Source organism: Lissotriton vulgaris, chromosome 8 (genome assembly GCF_964263255.1).
Source record: "Lissotriton vulgaris chromosome 8, aLisVul1.2, whole genome shotgun sequence".
In the NCBI taxonomy this organism is placed as follows: Eukaryota; Metazoa; Chordata; class Amphibia; order Caudata; family Salamandridae; genus Lissotriton; species Lissotriton vulgaris.
In genome coordinates this window covers 130,055,857-130,078,439 of record NC_141696.1, presented here as the reverse complement: position 1 = coordinate 130,078,439, position 22,583 = coordinate 130,055,857, and the positions used below count along the sequence as shown (strand labels likewise).

The following is a 22,583-nucleotide window of genomic DNA, read 5'->3' as shown; positions in this document are numbered from 1 at the left end:
CCTCAGGGCTATAAATATAGTTGAAATTGATGACTTGCTATTCATTGTCAGCATCATGTTAGATGAAGTTTTGAAATACCAATATGTGTAGGTCATTGATCTGTTTTGTCCTTAGCAAAATCAGTGTATTGTATTAACAGATATTGAGGCTTATAATTAAATAAACTTATAAGTAATTACATGGATGATTGTATCAAGTAAACCACAAGCAAGAACGTATTCATTTTAATGTTATCTTTAATTTGTAGCTCCATATTATTTTTATTGAGTGCTATATCAATTTCCGTAAATATTGGATTCATTACTTCTGGATAGGAATGCTAAACCCAGGAACCAGTAGCACTAAAACTGCAAATTCCAGCCTTGTATTGGTTATTTCACTTAAATCAAGAGCTGTTCAATCATTTTTTGTGACCTAAATCCTATGTTAAAATATTATGATATTTACTTCACTACGGTTTGTCTTCTTTCTAGGAATACGGCAAAATGTGAGAGCTCTGGAACATGCTCTGAAGCACATGCGTGTATATCGCGAGTCAAAACTAAGGCTGAACAGTAATCAGAAACCTTACCATTCCAAGGTTTACAAGGCAAGCGCTACAATGCATGTTTGAGTGGTAACAATACTTTAGTCATTAGTCTCTGGTTTGCCTAATCTGTCATTCAGGAATCTGCAAGAAATGTTGGGTCTGATTCACAAATGTTTCCTATCAGTAGTTATGACTTACTCTTGTAGTATTCATCTCTTGCACCAGAATTTCAGGAGTACTCTTGAATTACTCCTTGCTTTCGTCAAGGTCCAATTTCTGAAGTTAAAATGTATGTGAAAAGATCTCGGAACCCAAAGATTTATGCCTAATAGTAGGAGTACATTACATATGAGTAAGGGTTACTTACAATTCAAGATACAACTGTAAATGTACTACTGTTAACTTTGTGAGAATATTTTAGGTGTTCTACATAGTGTTGATGAAGAAATCAGCCTATGATATTTAGAATTACAGATTAAAAAGAATATGGAAATGGCCATCACATGTAGCAGATAAAACAAACCTGACAGGCATTACTGATATAAGCATATAAATACTGTTCACCCCCAGGGCTCTAACCTCTTCCGTTTGTGTCACAGTGCTTTGCATTGCCACATAACACCTACATTTGTGTGGTTTGGAGAATAGTGTTAGATTTGACACAAGGCATGGGTTCTTTTTTAACCACATTAGAACTATATATAAATGTTTGTAATTGTATATGTTCATGTTGTTTGTACTTTTAGAACCAGGTTTGTGTAGGTGTGCAAATGTTTACAGTAATGTGACCATTTGCAGTCTCTTTTAATATTCTTATTTAATCATTTACTATTGTTTAATGTTTGGATAATCTGATTTGTAGAGGTTTATGCAATGTTTAATTATGACTTTCATTTTTAATATTAACATTATATATTTATTATTTTTTAATACTAGTGTAATGTGTTATATATGGGTGACATTTATGATTGTTTTTAATTCATTTTATATTTGTTTGATTTACAGTTTTTTTTATACTTGTAAAATCTGGCATATATGAGTGTCTTCAATGTCCTCAAGGAATATGCCAATTTGTTTTATTTATTTATTTTTTAGGTGTTGAGCTTTGTGCCAGCAGTGTTACTCACTGCCTCCATTGATTTGTATGTGGTTCCCTTGCAGTACCTGTGCGGGGTAATGTGTTGTGTGTGGCAGGTTCTGCTCAGTGTTGTGTATATAAAGCAGCGTGTCATCCGTGTATGCAGCTATGACCAGATTGTAATGTAGAGATCAGATACCTCTGTAGGCATGGTACTCCCGCATAGCACAGGCTAGGGATTTCGCAACTAGTCCATACAATATGGGGGAGAGTGGGCATCTCGAAATTGCAATCTGGGTGAGAGGAATCTATTGATCCTCAAGGGCACCATAGGAGCAGCGTACAGAATCTGAACCAGCTTCAGGAAGACGTCCCTCACCCCCACTCTACTGAGGATGTCATATAGAAACCGCCATTCCACTGAGTCGAAGGCCTTTTCTAAATCTATAAAGAAGGCGGCCGCATTAATCTTAGTACCTATACGAGCGATGGTGCCAAACAGAGTTCCCAAGTTATAAGAGAGTGACCAGCCCTGGACAACCCCAGTTTGTTCTGGTCCAATCAGTTTCGGCAACAAGGGTGCAAGTCTGTTCGCCAGGATCTTGGTGTATAGTTTTGCGTCTGTATTAAGCAAAGATAGAGGCCTGTAGGAAGAGCAGTGCTCTGGTTGCTTCCCTGGCTTGATTAATATAATCAGAATGGCCTCTCGCATGGTGCCCTCTTTTGCAATATGTCTGCTATTTTTAACAGTGAGAACGTGGTGTAATATCTCATTTTTAAAATACCTTTCATAAAGAAAACATGCCTACCATAGGGCAATATTTTTGTTTATTTTTCGGGTTTGTTTTTTAGTTAATTCCAATTAGAATGAAAAGACTCTTTTACATGTATGATTCACACTGTCAAAATGTCATGTTCCATTCCTTTTAAAATGCATTAAGGTGGATGCTGTTCAGTTTACTCCCAATTCAGTTATTTTACATCTACCGTGATGCATTGCAGTAGGACAGGTGCAAATGTGAGAGGGTACTTCATTTTGATGGGAAGTTTAGACTATGGATATAAAATACTAGTTTCCACTTGTAGGCCTGATTTATTTGGGAGGCTAGAGGGCTGTTTATGACTTCAAAGAAGATACGCATGATGGAGTGCTCTAGCCGTAACTACAAATCAGCAATTCAAAAATAAATATATGGTATTTTAAAGTTGACGTGTGAAATGATAATAAAAATATATATATATACACATACATATGCATACACATATATTCTCACCACTTCCGACTTTGTATAAGAATCGGACACCAACACAGGAGTTAGCTTTGCCATTCAGCTATCAGGTTTTTCTTATCTGCTTTTCGGCACACCTGCCTTGTTCCATATATATATATATATATATATATATATATATATATATATATATATATATATATATATATATATATATATATATATATATATATATATATATATATATATATATATATATATATATATATATATATATATATATATATATATATATATATATATATATATATATATATATATATATATATATATATATATATATATATATATATATATATATATATATATATATATATATATATATATATATATATATATATATATATATATATATATATATATATATATATATATATATATATATATATATATATATATCATGAACATTATCTAATCCCTTAATACGGAGGACAAAAAAACAGGTTGGAGGGAGGAGCCTAGCCTGCAACCATGATGGCCGCTTAAACCCTCGGCTCCGCCGATCCTCTCGCTTTCCTCCCGTTCTGCGACTTATCCTGCCAGCAATCCTGAATTTGAGCCGAGTCATCGGAACCGGGAGGTGACTCCGATTCCAACGGTGTGTTCTCTGGCACGCTCCCTGCGGTGGAAGTAGCGGGGCGTCCTCGCCTCCTCCCTGGCGCTGAATGGCGGTGACCGGGTCTTTGTTCCTCGGGGAAGACCGGCCCTGACCACAACAACAGCGGCCATTGAAGACGAGGCGGAGCCGGCCGGCGGAGAGTAGCTGCCGCACTGTGTCTTCCGCTGCAGTGATCCACTCTGCTCCGCTCATTTCTACGCTCGGAAGATACCGCAGCTGCGAGTGCTACATTGTATCGTCTCCCCAGCCCGTAGACGGCCCTGCTTGCTTTTTCGTCTCTCCCAGCGCCGCGGTGGGTGCCATTTTGGAGATCGAGCGCTCGGCACTTGAAACTGACGACCCCGGGCTGCTACTGGGGGTACGGACGACTGCAGACACTGCATTGGCACCGTTCGTGGTGTCGAAATGGAGTGTGCTCCCCCTGTGCCCCCGGCCCGATTGTGCTATGCGGAGCGCCGGCGGGGTGATCGGCTATTCACAAGGGATTTTGGTGGCCAGTTTCGTGGGCTAATGCATGTCCGTGAGCCCCAAGTGCAGGGAACCGCTGCATCCTTTCTTCCTGAGGCACCATTGCTGATTGGGGATATTCTGAGCGCTCTAGGTACATTGCGAGCTGCTCTACATGACAACACCCAGGATCTGGGGGGCCGACTGGATGCCATCTCTTCTGGCGTGCCCCCGACTGGCCGAGTTTGCTCTCGTGTGCGGAGCACTGCGCCACATCCTGTATCCGACTACTGTGGACTGCCTACTCAAGTGGACACGGAGGCGTTGGAGGTACGTGATCCTGACATCGCCGAGGTGCTGACTGTAATGGTTGTGAAGAGGTCTGATGTTAGTGGACTTGTGCAGTGGCTGGGGAATCGTCTCCGGACGCCATGTCCGGCAACTCCTTTGTGGTCTACTGGCGTGATTCAGTACTTTATCCTGAAATTGATGCTACTGCTTTGGCCAGCCGACCTTGGAGGATTGCTGCAATGCGTTGCTTCTATTTGTACCGTTGTTAAACACATGGCTTTGAGTTGGACCGACTTTGGTGGACAGCGTCCTATTCTGTTGTGGTCATCCCGTCCGCTTCTCCCATCCAAGATGGCTACTGTACAGCTGGACTACGTCGATACACCAGATCGCAGGGGGCAAGTTTGAGGATGTTTCCCTTCTTTGGATTGCGGTTGCTCGCACTGCCGGGACTATGAAGGGTGGACTGTGGAGTTGAACGTTGGTTTTACATTGGTTCGGGGGTCCGGGGATGGGCGGCCGAGTATGCACATGTTGGTTGTCCTGAGCACACACGTATGGCCCTCCTCTGGTTTTATATGATTCCTTTCTTTCTTCCTTTTCTTTCTGCGGCTGAATTTCAGGTACTCTTTTTTTGGGCGACAGGCACACTGCTAGGGGGGGGTAGGCCGTAGCCTCTGCATGCGTGTAGGGTGGGGGGTAGGGGGAGGGGGGGTTTATGTTGTCCGTTTCAGTTTCTATGGGCCTTATTTTTCTCTCTATTCTTAAACTCTTTTTCTTTTCTTGTTTCTTCTTTGGGTCAGTAGGGTGGTTCGGTGTGAGGGGGGCAGCGACCGGCATGTAACATAATTTGTGATTGTTTATCCTTTTGTATTATCTCCATGCCGCTACTCTGATTATGTTTTCTGCTTGTTGGATTTCTTCTGGTAGACGTTGCCCACTCATGTCTTCGGTGGATTGTATGGACTATGTTAGACGGACCGGGAGGGTCGGCCGAGGATAAGGGAGAGGTCTCCGGGGAGAGCCGTCTCCAGCGATCGTACAGACAAGTAACTTCCCCCCCACAGACGTACACCACACAAGGATCAGGTTCAACGATACTTTATAAGCAATTCTTCAAGTACGGTAAAATGATACAAGGAGGTCTGGACTCAGGGGTCCCCTCGGTTCTGGTCTCTGAATTGGGAAAAGGGTAGCGGGACAGTCTTGTTACCAATTGCATAGATGAAATAGCTCTCAATCCTCGAGCTCGGCGTTCTAGATGATCGGGCCGCGGCGGAGCCAGCTGGTCCCGAGATGGTTGAAGGTAGCGACGGTCCGCGGCGGAGCCAGCAGGTCCCGATGAAGGTGGTAGTTACAAACGGTCCGCGGCCACGCCAGCAGGTCCCGACGACGATGAAGGTTTAAGCAGGTTGCGGCAGCGCCAGCAGGCAGGACGATAGTTCACGAGGCAGGGCTACGGCAGTGCCAGTAGTCCGTCAAGCACTTCTCTGTGTCTCTCGACTCCAGGATACAACTGCCTTCCTGCTCTGGAGCTGCCCCAGTTATAGGTCTGGCGCCCTTTGATGTCCGGAAACTCGCACTTGGAGGTCGGGAGGTCCGGGATGAGGGAGTCCAGACACCCAGCAGGGGGGTGGAGCCAGCGCCCGGGGAGGCTGGGGGCGATCGGCACCTGGCGGGGGAGAGCCATCGACACCTCTCTCTCCCATTGACCTGCCAAGTAGTCCGCTCACCTCCTGGGTGGATGGTGGTGCCGGGATGTCGGAGGCCTGGCCAGGCCCAGGGTTAGGGTGGGTCGGAGGCCACGCGGCCTCGTGGTGCTGTGCCCAAGATGGCGCCCAGGTCGGGCGAGTGGGCCGGTAGGGGATCGGGCCCATGAGGTCGAGATGTTCAGAGGCAGGGGTCCCAGAGGGGACGGAAAACGGGGAATGGTGGCGTGTAACACTTGAGGGGTCGGGCTCGGGCCCGGTCGTGCGGAGGGGGAGCGAGCCCTTCATGTGGCCTGTCCAACAGACTCTGATCCTTCTTAGTTCCTATACTTTAAAACATACTTTAAAAAACTTTTAAAAATTAACCTTAACTTCTCCTGTCTCTCGGTAACCCAGGCTGATTGTTATTTTGTATTAAGGTGCTACTGAGTTGCCGTATAGTTTGCTAAATTGCTTAAAGTGATGTCGAGGCCGGCCGGATGGTTGTGGGCCCGTATTTGTCTTGCTGATACTGTGCAATAAAGGTTTTAAACTTTAAAAAAAAACACAAAAAAAACAGGTTGGTAGAGATACTATTGCACAGCGTTGATTATGCTAAGCACACACCTTGTACAGAGAAGCTTGCCCTTTCAAAGTGTCATCTGAAATTGGAATCTAAGCAATTATGCTCAGCAGATGTGTGACTTGATTTCCAGCAGAGTACTGTGCAAACCTCACTGATAGGGACATTTCATATTTTTATTTACACTTTTGGCCATCTGTCTTTCATGAACGAAAACACATATCTCTGGAAATAGATCTAACGAGCATTGGTAAAGCAAACAGATCTCGCCCATGAAACATATCTTTATGTACAGCAGCGTAGTTAATTTTTTTGTTTTGTTTTTTAAAAGCACTGTGATGCAGATGTTGCCTCATTTTATAGGAACGTGCAACTACAAACTGAGATGGGCATTTTTTTCTTTTTATTTACCAATCCGATACGGAAAGCACTATGACGTGGCTAAAGACTCAATATGTAGGTGTGCGCCAACATGCATGCACCTACAAAATGAGGAGAGCATTTCTTTTATTTATTAATCCAAGAAGGATTGGGAAATAAAAAGTAGCGCCAAAAGAGTTTAAAAAAAAGAAAAATTGTGGGCAAAATATGGGAACAGGATGGGGCAGGGAGTGGGTGGGGAAGAAGCAACATGGAGGGCGAGTGGGGTGAAAGACACAGATGAGAGAAGACAAGGTGAAGTGCTTAGTGGAGTGCTGGGTAGGGTAGAGAAGGACACGGCGAGATAGCCACATGGAGTGCTATGTGGGGGAGAGAAGCAAACATGTGATAGAACAATGTGGATCACTGTGTGTGGGCTGAGGACACAAGGGAGACAGATGGAAAACCCATGCAATCATGGAGTGCTTTATGAAAGAGAAAAACATAGGGGCCAATGAACAAGTTACTTACCTTCGGTAACGATATATCTGTAAAAAACAGTAGTTAGTATTAGATTCCTTACCTTAGAATATCCCCAGGCGTCAGACTGGATCCGGAAATTTTTGCGTAGCAGTACCCTTGCGCGTCGGTAGGTGTCGTCTGCGGCTCCACGTCCGTCGTGGGCACCGTGATGACGTCGTCGGAGTACTTAGAAACCGTCTCCGCGCGCTGACGTCAGTTCTTAGACACAGCTTTTCCGCGCCAGAAACGCAGAGCCATGTTAAAAACCAACACTGGTGCCATTGAAACTAGGGCCCTGAAAGGGGATGACCTTAACCCTAGATATCGGTTCGCAGAACGGGGAGGATGGGTGGGGCGGTAAGGAATCTAATACGAACTACTGTTTCTTACAGATATATCGTTACCAAAGGTAAGTAACTTGTTCATCTGAATGAAACAGGTTACTATTAGATTCCTTACCTTAGAAAAGATACCCCAGCAATACCAACCCCGGTGGTGGGTCTGCGAACCAATAATCACACCAGAAAGTCCTGGATGATGGAACGGCCAAAGAAGCCATCCCTCCGGACTTGGCTGTCCAGGCAGTAGTGTCTTGTAAACGTGTGCAGCGATGCCCACGTAGCTGCCTGACAGATTTCCTGCAAGGGGAATCCCCGGCCCGGGGCAGGGGTAGCCGCCGTGGCCCGAGTGGAATGGGCCCTCAGCCCAACAGGAGGCTCCTTCTTCGCCATGGAGTAAAAAACCTTGATACACAAGACGACCCACCGAGAGATGGTCCACTTGTGCACCGCCCGTTCCTTCTTAGCACCCACGTAACCAACAAAGAGTTGGTCATCCACTTGGAACTGGCGTGTGCGATCTAGATAGAATGAAAACGCACGTTTTGGGTCCAGACGGTGGAGCCGCTCTTCCTCTTTTGAGGGGTGCGGTGGCGGAAAGAAGGTGGGCAAGGTGATAGACTGCCTGATGTGGAAGGCCGTGACAACCTTGGGCAGGAAAGAGGGTCTAGTCCGCAACACAACCTTGTCCGTATGGACTGAAAGGAAAGGAGGTTTGGATAAAAGAACCTGGAGCTCACTCACTCTCCTGGCAGAGGTGATGGCAACCAGGAAAGCAGTCTTCAGAGTAAGAAGGCGGAGAGGACAGTTGTTAAGTGGCTCAAAGGGAGCGCACATCAGATAGGTAAGAACAAGGTTCAAGTCTCACTGAGGCATCACAAACGGAACAGGGGGAAACGTGTGTGTGATGCCTTTCAGAAAACGAGTTACAATAGGGGACTTGTACAAAGAAGGTTGATCAGGCAGCCTTAGAAAGGCCGAAAGGGCAGAAAGGTAGCCCTTGATAGTGCCCAGAGCAGAGCCCTGCTGGGCAAGAGAAAGAAGGAAGGGAAGAACCTCGGAAAGAGGGGCAGAGAGAGGATCCACAGCCTTTCCTGTGCACCATGCCACAAATCTGTTCCACCTGCAGGCGTATACCGACTTAGTGGAGGGACGCCTGGCTGCCAGAATAACATTACAGACTTCAGGAGGCAAGTCAAATGGCCTCAACTGTCGCCGCTCAATCTCCAAGCATGGAGGCGGAGACTGGACAGGTTCGGGTTGAGGTCCGTCCCCTGTTGCTGCGACAGAAGGTCCTCCTGAAGAGGCAGACGAACTGGGGGATCGACTGACATACTGAGTAGCTCAGGATACCAGTACCTTCGTGCCCAGTCCGGAGCCACAAGGATGACTTGGGCCCGGTTGCGTTTGATCTTCTTCAGCACTCTGGGCAGAAGTGTTATAGGCAGAAAGGCGTACAACAGACCGCAACTCCACTCGCGATGAAAAGCGTCTCCGAGCGAGTGCCGCCTTGGAAATTCCAGCGCGCAGAACTGATGACATTGCGCGTTCTCTTCGCTGACGAATAGATCTAACCAAGGCTCTCCCCACTACAGAAAGAGACCTTGCGCCACGTCCGAGTTCAGACGCCATTCGTGATCCATCATGCACCGGCGGCTGAGTTCGTCTGCCCTGGCATTCAGAGAACCTGCCAGGTGTTGAACCACCAGGGTCACGCCCTGATGTTCCAGCCACTGCCAGAGGCGCAGAGCCTCCTGGCACAGGGTCCACGACCCCACCCGCCTTGTTTGTTGCAGTACCACATGGCGGTGGTGTTGTCCGTGAACACCTGCGCTACACTCCCCCGGACAGAGGGGAGGAAAGCCTTCAGTGCTAGACGAATCACCCGCAGGTCCAAAAGGTTGATATGGAGCCGGGACTCCGCCGGAGACCAGAGGCCTCTGATCTCTGCCTCTCCCATGTGGCCTTCCCAGCCCTGGAGGGATGCGTCCGTCACAACTACGTGCTCCGGTTGGGGAAGGGAGCGGGATCTGCCGCTGACCAAATCGCGGTCCGTGAGCCACCACTGCAGCTCTCTCGCAGTGCCCTCCGAGATCAGGACATGGTCGGACAGGTTGCCCTGATGCTGGGCCCACTGAAACTTCAGGTCCCACTGCAGAGCCGGCATCAGCCATCGGGCGTGATGCACCAGAAGGATGCAGGAGGTCATCAGCCCCAGAAGCCGCAGCGTCAACCTGACTGAGACTCAGGAGAAAGGCTGACATATCGGAATCAGAGCCTAAATAACCCAAACCCGCTGTTCGGGAGGATAAATCCGAAACTGCACAGAGTCGGGAACCGCTCCGATGAAGAGGAGCTTCTGGGAGGGGCACAGGTGTGACTTCGGCACATTGATGGAGAACCCCAGCTGGTGCAGGAGGTCTGCCGTCGTCTGGAGGTGGCTGACGACTGTCTGGGGCGAGCCGGCCTTTAACAACCAGTCGTCGAGGTAGGAGAAGACTGAAACATATAACCTGCGCAGATGAGCTGCGACCACCGCCATCACCTTCGGGAACACCCGTGGGGCGCTGGTAAGGCCGAAGGGGAGCACGGTAAACTGAAAGTGCTCATGGCCTACCGTGAACTGCAGGTAGCGCCGGTGGGCCGGCAGGACGGGGATGTGGAAATAAGCGTCCTGCAAGTCCAACGCTACCATCCAGTCTCCTGGGTCCAGGGCAGCTAAAACCTGAGCCAGTGTCAGCATTTTGAACTTCTCCTTCCGGAGGAAGCCGTTGACGTTCCGTAGATCCAAGATAGGGCGAAGGCCCCCTTTGCCCTTCTTGGGTACCAGAAAGTAGTGGGAGTAGCAACCACACCCTACTTCTGGCCCAGGAGCGCGCTCAATGGCCCCCTTGGCCAAGAGGGCCGTAACTTCCTCGTGCAGAAGTCGCAAGTGATCCCCCGACACGCGGTGGTATTGCGGTGGCATGGCTGGAGGGGTCGCCTCGAAGGGGAGGGAGTAGCCCCTTCGGACTATTTGCAGCACCCACCTGTCCGATGTGACTGTGCGCCAGTGGAGGAGGTGATGACGAACCCTGCCCCCCACTGGCCTCATATGGGCCTGAAAGCACGGACTAGGAGGGTTTTGAGGCGGATGCTGCAGGGGTAGGTGTGGACTGGCCTCACCATTGTCCCCGACCGCCTCCACGGCGATTTCCACGGCCGCCACAGCGTTGGAAATTAGTCTGCGGTGCGTGGCTGGCGGCACGTGTGGGGCGCCCCTTCCTTGGCCACGAAAGGAGCAAAAGGCACCCATTTGCTGGCGCGGGGCCGAGAGGCCCAAGGATTTGGCGTAGCCCTGGAGTCCTTAAAGCGCTCAAGCGCATGGTCTGCCTTGTCGCCAAAAAGGCGACGGCCATCAAACGGCATGTCCATGATTGTATTTTGGACATCGGCCGAAAAGTTGGCGGACCTCAACCAGGTGTGGCGACAAATCGCCACTGTCGTTGCCATCGCCCTGCCCAGTGAGTCGGTGGTATCCAGCCCACACCGGATGGAATAACGTGCCGCATCTCGACCCTCCGCAAGGGTTTGGGCGAGTTTATCCTTGACGTCTGCCAGGCATTCTGGCAGCCCGTTCGCGACCGCGTCCCACAGAGAGTGGGTGTAGTGGCCCAAGAGGCACACGGTGTTGGAAGACCGCAGTCCCAAACTCAGGGAGGAGAATAACTCCTTGCCGTATTGCTCGTACCTCTTGGATTCCCGATCGGGCGGAGCCGACGGGAATGCGGTCTGGGAGTTGGAGGCCTGGATGACCAGGCTCTCAGGGGTGGGATGGGTGGACAGGAAACAAGGGTCGCCCGGGGCCGGGTGGTGGCGTCTGGCCACGTTCCTATCTAAAGGCGGACCTGTAGCGGGCCTGCACCAAGTGCCCAAAAGAACGTCAAGCAAGGCCTCATTAAACGGCAGCAGAGGTTCAGCCGAGCTTGACTGCGGTTTAAGGACCTCAGTGAGGAGGTTAGTCCTCACGGCCGCGACGGGGAGCTCAAGGCCCAAGGCCCTGGCCGCCCGCGTCAACACCACACTGTAGGTTGCCCCCTCCTCCGTAGCCATGGTAGAGGTGAGACAAAACCAGTGTCTGGCGAAGGGTCCAGACCACTGGCATCCCCAAGTTCACCTGTCCATTCCTGCTGGGACTGACACTCACGTGTCAGAGGGTCCTCAGACCCCTTCCAATACTCCTCATCACCCATTTCCTGAAAATCAGGGTTGTCAAAAGATGGGGCCGGTTCATTGAAGTAAAACTCTCCAAGCGGCGCCGTTCCGACGCCGGAACCGGATCGAGGGAGGCTTTGGGGACGGCGTCGCCCGAAGTCGGTGCCGGAGGTGACACCCTAGGGACCGGCGCCGTTGAGGTAGTCAGGTCAACCGGCGATGACCCGGGTCCGGAAGCGGATCCAGCGGAGCCCTGCGGCACCGGGCCCGAAGGCGTCGGCGTCGTCAGGGCCGAAGCACCCGACCTGCTAGGGCCCCCAGACGGGTCCGCTGGGCCCGAAGGCGCCGCGGAGCCCGTCGAAGGAGAGAGAGACCTCATGGCCATGAGGAAGCACTCGATCTCCTCCGGCGTCACTTGCTGCCCAGGGACCGGAGGGTATGGGGCAGGCTGCGACGCCTGTGACTCCGACGGAGCCGTGTGGGCAGTGTCACCCGAACCCCCGGCCGCGTCACACGAGCGTCGGGGGGGAGTCGGAAGAGCGATGACGTCTCTTCGAGTTCTTGTGCTTACCTGACGACTTCGAGCCTGAAGAGTGATGGTGACACCCAGGGCTATGATGGCTCCGACCCCGCGACCGGTCCCACGACCTCCGTCCGGACCGAGACCTCTCACGGCGCGGGCCGACTGCCGGAGCTCGAGCCGCTTGCGGGACCGCTCCCGCCTAGCTTTCGAAGTCAGGGCTTGGCAGTCGGGGCAGGCCTTGTCGTCGTGGTTGACGCCGAGACAGTGAAGGCACCGGCGGTGAGGGTCGGTCACAGTCCTCACAGGGTTTAAAACCTGGCATCCCTACCAGCACCGTTCGGAGTCGAAGACTCGAAAATGATCAAAAGAGATCGTAAAAAGTTTAGTCAAAAAGTGACTAAGGTACCACTTTTTCCGGATCTGCGCTGCTAGCGCGGAAGAAAGAAGAACTGACGTCAGCGCGCGGAGGCAGCGTCTAAGTACTCCGACGACGTCATCACGGCGCCCATGACGCCGACGACGGACACGGAGCCGCAGACGACGCCTACCGACGCGCAAGGGTACTGCTCCGAAAAAAATTCCGGATCCAGTCTGACGCCTGGAGATATTCTAAGGTAAGGAATCTAATACTAACCTGTTTCTTTCAGATTTATGAAATAGTCACGCAGTGCAGCAAGTCGACGTGCTATACTGCACTGCATGACAGGGAAAGAGCAAGAATGCTCTGTATTTAAGGCATGCATTCCTGTCTTTTCCTCTGTGCTGATGCCCTTATGGCAGCCTTGTGCCAATTCAGCCACTCTTTCAACATGGTGCAAGGGTGCCTGCATTGAATGCAGGATTGTTTCTGTGCAGGAAGAGGCACCTTTCTGCACAAAAACTATCCTGAGAGGCATATTCCTCTTTCTATGTGTGCTGCAGAACGCAGCACACATACAAAGAGAAAGTAACGAGGAGAAATAAAGATATTTCGGATTGTTACGCCTTTCCTGGGAAGGCGTATCTTTTTGGCACATTCCCAGGTTTAATAATTCTGGTAAATCTGAGAATGTGTCAAAATCTATGCGAGTTGTGTGGGAGCACCCATGGAACGCCTTCCCTGGGTAGAGTAAGGCAAAGCTGAGATTTGCGCTGCTTTGCCTTACTCTAGATTTATGGAGCTGAGCCGCTCAGGACCACGCAAAGTGGCCTTGCGTGGCTTTAGAAATCTGAAATATGGTTTGTGCCACTCATGCATCACATTGTGTAACTAGGCCATGTAGTTTCCGGGAAGCAAACACCAGTGGAATCATAGAAGGGAACCAAAAATAAGAAAGATAGTAAAAAAGCTATGCTTCACGGAAGGGACAAAGACAAGATGGACGGGCTAAAACAAATAGTCATTGAATGGAACCCAAGCAAAAATAAGTGTCAAAACAAAAAGCCAGTGGATAGAGAAATGGCTAGAGCTGCTGTCCAAGACAACTATCAACATGCCCCCAGTAAGTCTTTTGCAACCAGACAGCTGCACTGTCTGGCAGGCATTAACTTACAAAGGAGGACAATTAAATAAAATTATTAGTAAGTAATTACAATTTATGTGATTCAACAACACGGGAAGGAAGAAAGTTGTTGATAATGTTTGCAAGGTACATTTCATGAAAGGTAAAACAAATGGAGTTAAAAGGAGGATAAGAAAAATAAACAAAGAAGCTAAGAAAAGTGTATGCACAAATTTCATATTTTAGAGGATTCTCTAAAGCAGATGTGGCAGGCATCTATAATCCTTTTTAGGTCGAGCCTAGCGCAGCGCACATGCGCTGCTCTATGGGAGGCTTCTTGTAAGCACTCCAAACTTCCCTGAAACTTCTCGGTGTGGGTTTGTCAACTCCCACACATTTCATTGGCCTTTGTGTGTGGCTTTCAATAATGAAAGCATGCAAATGGCCAAAGACGGGCGCATGTCCCGCCTTTTGTCTAAACGTTCACTCACATGGCGTTTGGGTCTCGGGAGCCAGCAGCGAGGCGCAGGCTACCAGCTGCAGCATTCCTGGATCATGTTACTAATTAACACAGCGCGGTCGCTTTCACTTTCGTGGCAGCACTTTTCTTTTTTTTTCATGGTGTCTCTGTATCTAACACGTTTAAAGTAAAGGTCGGTGCCTGGGGCATATTTTTCGATTTCAAATCATTTTTATTGAGTTTCAAGAAATGAACAAATAACTAATAGAAATACAATACAATAAAGGAAATAGAGTGGAAATGAGAAGTACTGACAAATCACAATGATAATGATAAAAATAATAATAATAATAATAATAATAATAATAATTAATAATAATAATAATAATAATAATAAGTACAAATCATGAGAAATACAGAATAAATAAATAAATGGAAAACTACAAGTTTCTCAAGTGCCTAGCGATGGTAGTCAAAATGAGCCCACATCGACGTACAGGTAGGTAAACAAGCACAGTTCCCCTACGAGAATTAAAAAAAAAAGATACAATATAAAATATAGTACAGGTGTGTCAAGTAGGTACATTTTACAAAATTGTGGAGGCAGGAAATACAGTGCAGTACAGGAGTATCCCCGCAAATGTAGCATACAATACTCATTAGAGTCTGGGGACGTTGGTCGATTTTCACAGGGGATCATATGAGAAGGATGAGGCATCAAGGGACTTCCACAATTTCCTGTGTGATTTACGGCATGGAGAGGTATGAAGTGCAACATTATCTGCTCCGCTAAGGAAAGATGGCCATTCCTGCCACATTCTAAAAGAAACTTATTTGGAGTTTTCCACTGGGGCATATTTTTAAAAGCAAACGGAGGACTCCTGGCTCTGTGCCAATTGAGGTGGACAAAAGATTACCAGGTTCTCTTAAAACTATAGGCTTTCAGTTTGGCTTTGTTGGAGCCTTGATCACGGATCTCAACATTTGAATTTGATTTGCTGGGGTGTTTATTTAGCTTCACAAACACGGTGGGTATGCTTGCGGCTTAAACCAATGCGAGAGTCGTCCTGCTAGCTTTCTGCACATAAAAGTATACCGAACCTAGCTTCACTAAACACAGCAGTGCGCGCATGTTCTTGTCTGCTGTTTTTAGAGCTTGCCTAGCTACTCTCCTCCCCCAACCGTTCGGAACCAGAGCAAAGAAAAGAAGTGGATCTCACAGAATGACAACTGCGGGACCCGATTTCGAAGGGAGAAAGCATCAAGTACCAAGATTTTGTTTGCCGTACTAAATGAGATTAGAGGACACCATACAACACGTTGTCATAGCACACGCAGTCGTTCGTGAAGTCTTCTGACGCATTCCTACATTATTTTAATGAAACCGATCCAATTTCTATTTTTTTTTTAAGAAGCGGCCAGCTTAATAAAATGCCATAAAGCGGAACAGCTCTACGATTACAATTGCTTTGTGCACCAAGGCACACCACCCTATAACACCTATTAAGAAAACTGTTTATGAGCATTTTAAAGATAATGGTTTGTGAAGAGCAGACATCTGTGGCGGAGAGCACCCCGCCCTTAGCCCTCTCTCCCCATCACCAGCCCCCTCCATCCCATAGATCAACTGGCATTTAGGTGTAAATGGGGCTCGCTCGACCCATGGGCGTAACGTTGGGGGCTTAATTTCAATAGGGGTCGACCAGTGCGCACATTGGCATTGAGCATTAGAACGCTTTATATCAATCACAGACGTGTAATTCTTAACTAAAGTAAAGTAGAAGGATGCTTGCACCAGTATTAGCCAGTTCCGCTTCAACAGCAGCAGTGTAAGGCAGGTTTGAGTCTCTGCGTCGACTCAACATCCTGTGATTCTGGGCAAATCACTCAATCTCTCCCGTGTCTACCAAAAATGAATATGTCCTTGGGTAATGTAACTGGTGCTTATATAAAGCGCTCCAATACATTTGGGTCGATCTGGTGCTATATAAAACGGCAAAACGGGGCCAGAAACACAGCCGTTGTCCAACGGTACGAGGAGAGGTATCACAAGGGTGTTGTCTACTTCCATTAAAGAAGCTGAGGTTATGTGCGTCCGAGGACTTTAAAAAAGAAACAAACTTTCAGTATCTGAAGTTAATAATAATATTAGTAGTATCTGAAGTAATTGGCCTTGTCTCATGTCTGTAATTCTTCTCTAGGGGCAGTCCTCATTTTGGAACTTGTATGCGTGTTTGGGTCGGTCATTTCACTAATAATATTGTTTGGTAGCGCTTCGCACCACAATTCGCCATTTGTTTAAACGGTAAATAACAAGCGTTACAATTATCCCATCAAATTATATTCTAGTTGCCGCCCTCAGAAAGATGAACGGCTGGATGATCCGCTGATTTTTGCCACCACATTGATGTCATCAAGCGATCAATCCTCGGGCCATTATCCCAACAGCAATTTCACGTTCGTCTTATTTCTGACTCCAGGTGTCCTTGCAGTCGTGCTCTCCCCAAAGCCACAAATCCCACACGCCACCCGCTGCCTTGTCCACCTTCCCCCACTGCAGCAGGAGATTGTTTTTTTGCGAGGCGGTGATTCCCTTTCTTTTAATGGTCTCTGCCAAACCCCACAAGAACGTCGGACAATTTTCAATTTAGTCCAGCCCGAACTGCCAAGCCATGTCTACCCTGGAGTTGGCTGGGTATGCCCAGACGTGGGCCCCGTGCTCACTTTGCCACTGGATTCAAGCTAGCCTGGCTGATGATGGCTGATTAGCCAGAAACCGGTCCCAGGATGCTTGTTTCCGGTCCAGGGAAGACATGGCTTGGCAGTTCGGGCTGGACTGTTCCCATGAGGTACAGGGTCAAACTGCTTTGCATATGGCCATGTCTGAACTGGGGTGGCGGAGTGAGCTAAAGAATGATGATGTATTAAACCGAGATCAGTTGACTGGGGGTGAGTGCTTGCAATGTTCAACACTCCGTCCATCGTCCCCTTTGGTTTTGCTTTGTTTGCCCTAAGTTGCAGGGTATGCCCAGACGTGGGTACCTTGCTCACTTTGCCACTGGGTTCAAGCTAGCCTGGCTGATGACGGCTGATTAGCCAGAAAACAGTCCCAGGATGCTTTTTTCCGGTCCAGGGAAGACATGACTTGGCAGTTTCATCCCCTTTGGGTTTGCTTTATTTTTGGAAGGAGCGCAGCATTTGCGGCTGCTGCAGTGTGCCACTTGAAAAAACTAGTTAATCTGCTCCTAAGAGTATTGGAGTACATAGTATGACTTCTTTATTAGGTCTCAGATTCTTTTGTACATCTAGCTTTGGTCCGGACCAAACAGGATTTCTGAGTATATGTAAGACAGTCTCAGATTACCAAGTGAGCGATAAAGTGGTGAATGCTGAAACGCTAGGAAGCGTTGTTCTTTCATTCCTAGGTCCTGTCTGTAAAACATGGTTCTTGAGATCTGAAGAATGGTCTCAGCTACTGAGGTAAAAGTGGGTATAAGTGTCAATTATATTGATCGTTTCTGCCGAATACCCTACTATCCCTTATCTGTAATGGGTGAAGGAGCATTTATACTAAAGAATATGACTCGTTATTTTGCATCCAATTAGTTCGCATGCCATTACTACACCGTTTTTTCTTAGCAAAAACCGTTACTACGCAAGTTTTTAGTTAGCATACCATTACAGTGAAAGTGAGAAGAAAGGGAGCAAAAAGGGTTGAGGCAAGAAACAGCACCTGTCACTATACGTGGCTGTACTAATATCAGTGATGGTGCCGGAGAAACAGGAGGTGGTTAATAAAGAAAACATATTTTTGAACATTAAGACAACGCCTAGACTATGGATAAATCTTTTCAAATCTTCAAGGACATTTAATGCTTTTGTTTAACAATTTTCAATAATTCAATTTTATGTGTGCGGTTTCCATTTCTTTGTTCTCAGTGTTAATGAATTCGAACTAAAAACTTGCCTAGTAATAATAAAACCCAACACTACATACAAATACACTACACTACACATCCTAAATTTAAAAACACTACCAAAACCCTCAAATACACTACCCTACACTACACTACCCTAAACACAAAATCACTACCCCCTGCACAACCCTACCCCCACTCCCAGTCCTGCCCCTACACGCAAACACTTCCCTACACGACCCCCTGACACTACCCTAAACCCTAAAACACTACCCTACACTACACAAACATTACTACAGTACCCTAAACCCTAAAACAAAATCCCAAGCATGACCCTGCTCCTACCTCCAATCCGCTCCCTACACTCAAACATTACCCTGCACGACCTCCCGACACTACCCTACACTACACAAACATCACAACACTACACTAATCCCTAAAACACTAACCCCTGCCCGACCCTACCCCATCCCCCACTCCGGTACCTACACACAAACACTACCCTACACGACCCACAACACTACCCTTAAACTAAAAACACTACTCCCTTAAACACAAACCCTACCAAATTAAACAGTCCCTCTTACCTGTATCTCCTCAGTGGGTGCCCATAGCCGTCATCGCTGCCTCCTCGACTCCGATAATACTACACATGCGTTGTAACAGCGCATGCGAAGTAATAACAGGCTTACTAAAAGCTACGCGTTATTACAGCTCATGCATTGTAACACATGTGTAGTAATGGTACGCAGTGTAATGACCGCGTACAAAAGGATGTTTCCCATACTAAGCATAAGCTCCAAGTTAGAAAAGAACAGAGCAGTGGCGGCTGGCACGGTTTGAGGGTAGCAGGGCGTGAAGAGAGGAGGATGTAAAAAAAAAAAAACCTTCTCGCTGCGTCTCTCCTCCCTCATATCTCCTGTCGGGTCGGAAAGGAGAAGCACCCAGGCTCCCTTAAGCCAATCACAACGCTGCAATGCAGAGTTGTGATTGGTCTGAGCGCCGTGAATCGGCGCTCGGACTGGGAGCCTGGGCATATTCTGCCTGGGTGGATAACATGCAAGGTGTGCATGACTATTTGGGTGACCCAAGACAGCCGGCCAAACATTCATGTGCACTTATAGAGTGCCACCTCTCCTCCACCTGCTCTGTGAGCAAAGCAGCCCGCAAAGCTGCCACAGCAGGAACAAATAAAATGATTACATTTAGTTATCATTTTATTTTTCCTTTTTTTACACTGCTGAAAAGCAGTGGGGCAACACTCCATCGCATTAGTGGACGAGTCGCCACTGTCGATGAGGTGCTTTATATAGTATGGCTCACATCTGTGAAGAAAGGCTACTCCAAGAACAACACAAATGCTTCAGTAATATTTACAAAGTTACCAAGGCCCTATGTGCGTGGCTTCATAAATAAATGTAATGCAAGGCAGCGCCGTGCACTACATTACAGTACATTTCAACGTCAGAGGCATTACATGGGTGGAGCATGAGCGTTTCCATGTATCCACCCATGAACTTTGGGGCATTCCCAGATTTACAAAGACTTCTAAACGTGGAAATGCTGCAAAATGCTATGCTGTCCCAAGTGAGGCGTAACGAGGAGAAATATCTTCACTTTTCCTCATTATTCCCTCTTTCCATGTGTACTGCATTTTGCAGCATGCATGGAAAGAGGAAACTGACTTTAACAATTGTTTTGTGCAAAAAGGTGTCACGTTCTGCACACACAATCCTGGCGGTGACACAGGCGCCTTGCACTAAGGTGCAAGTGTACCTGCTTTGATACTAGGCAGCACAGAGTGCGCCAATGCAAGGAGAGAGCATAGATTCCCCATATCTTTATATATATGTAGCATTTCTGCTCTATAACTTTCATGCAACGCAGTGCAGCATGTGACCCTATGTACTTTACTGAACTCACCTGCACAGAAACACCAGGCACCTCATGCTTCGAGAATGACACTGTATGCACAATAAACATAACCAGTTATTTCTTCACAACTGAAGCATACCACACTCCAGGCTAGGAGCTCACATTCTTGGAAGATATCTACAGACCTCAGCTCAGAAAATCTTATTTAATTGTGGTTTCAATGTTAGAATGTCCAACCGGACTCTAAGCCCTCGCTGGGACTCACTGAATCTTAGATGTGCTAGGAGTCTGCCAAAGAGCCCACAAATGTACACATGTAGTAGGTTACACAAAATACTGAATGCATGAATATCATGGTGTTCTACAGGTGTGGTGGGATTATTCATTAATCACCTTCATTCACTTCACACCGACTCCACACCACATTTCCTAGCCTATTGAGAGCAGTTGTAGAATGAAAGTTGCAAGGCTAATTTCAAAGCTACTTAAATACACAATCGCATCTGACCTCCAGAATCTACTGACCCAGTGCTTTTACTGACAAACTGGGACACAGCATACTGATGCCCCCAGCAAAATGATGCACCTCAAATTAAGAAAACATGAGTGTGCTGAAAAACCACCAAGCAGTGGTTCACTAGAAGGCACTGTGCAAGAGCCACTACAGGGGCTACCCCACAGAGTCATTAAATGAATCATAAAGACTTAAATGTACAAACACATCAATGATGTCCCAAGTCAAACAAAATCACCCCTCCAGTTGCCTCTCTGCAGCATTGATAGAACAAAATAACAAACATATGAGATTCTGTATCTCTCATTCCACAACCAACAGCTTACCCCTCCACTGCCTTCACCTAAGCCATGCCTCCCTCCTCTTTTCACACAGGTGACCATAGACCAGATGTCAATCAGAGCCCAAAAAATAAAACCCCACCTTGGAGGTTGAGCCATGTCATACATCGCAGCATAAAACACATCTTTCCCTCGCTCATGATCTACATCATCACGTCTGATAAATGCATTTCTCTCCAAGGAAAGGGTTTACTAAATAAAGCATGTAACTGAAAAACAACCCTGTTAAAAAAAAGCTCTGGGAGAAACCCTGAAAAATAGGTTATTAGCACTAAACGCTCTAACAATCAGAGTTTGTGCTTTTTTAGACAGCAGAGTCTTGTCTTGCGAAGTGTAGGGAAGTTGTCTTCACCACCCCAGATGAAGGAAAGGATGCGCTTGATCTCTCTGCAGGCTACAATACTTTGTGCCCTAAGATCCTATTGGAAAGATGCACTGAATGGTCAATAGAGAACTAGTCTTAACAGAGAGGAGCCCCTTATAAGAAAACACAAAGTGCACATTGGATCTGATGAATCCACTATATGAAAGGGTACATGCAGTATCTCCCAGTGGTCCTCTTTATTTCTACTATTATTCAAACCTTTAGAGGGTCCTACTTGCATACATGCTACCATTGTCACCATGTGCATCCCCAAGTGCATGCTAATAGCACTTAGATCCGCATCATCTGAACAATTATTCAGGGGGGTAGCCAATGGCTCTGGCACATGATAAATCAGGGGCCAGTGAAAGTTACTCTGCCTCAATTGAACAATAACAGTTCCTAGTACTAAGAAGGTAAAACCATGACCAGTCTGTTTTAAATGACTATACAAGGCATATTGGAATAAAGGCCCTGGCTACCTGCATAATTGAGTTCCCCACTAAACATCAGCTAGGAACCTTGGTTTGACTAACTTGCCCCTTATCATCCAATGGACGTGGAGGCAAGCTTCTGGGTCATACAGGGCTCCAAGCTAGGGGACGATCTGACCCCACCAGTCTTAGAGTAGAACCACATGTCCTTAGTCCGAAAAGTCTTACAGCTGTAACATTTCAAGATGGCATTCCACTAGATGAAGATGGTCAGCGATAGAAGAATACGGCATTGGATACCACCTCCTCACATTTGGTAACCTCATGTTTTGTAACTATGTTCATAAACAAGTGGTGCTGCAATATGAGTGCAAACAACCTATGGAAATACTGTTGATGTATATATGTGAAGGACCAAACATGACCCTAAACAGTGCTTATGGGGGAAATGAAGAAACGGCCATACATTTTTGAGCTAGAGGCTCAGCAACAGTCCCCGCACCACAATATTGTTATGCATTTCTAATATGTACACTTGAGACCATTTTCTTGAAATTTGCTGTCCAACTTCAATCAACAAAAATCTTTATCAACATTCCTTTAGTTCATAATTTATTATTATTACAGTCATTCTCATTCTTTCATCTAAAGCTAGAATATAGATTACATTTTCTTAATTATCCATGAATTTTAATCAATTTCCATCTAACTCCCTCTGTATTTCAAGCCTTACCT

At 47.1% G+C, this 22,583-nt stretch overlaps 1 protein-coding gene across 1 annotated transcript in view; it reads left to right on the top strand.

Annotated features, from left to right (window-relative positions):
- The window catches only part of LOC147693602 (X-ray radiation resistance-associated protein 1-like), a 312,782-nt gene that overhangs the window by 252,547 nt on the left and 37,652 nt on the right, over positions 1-22,583 (top strand). Inside the window, exon 16 of the mRNA XM_086933820.1 lies at positions 475-590. Coding sequence (XP_086789946.1) covers positions 475-590 — 116 coding nt within the window. The remainder of the gene's footprint in view (positions 1-474; positions 591-22,583) is intronic.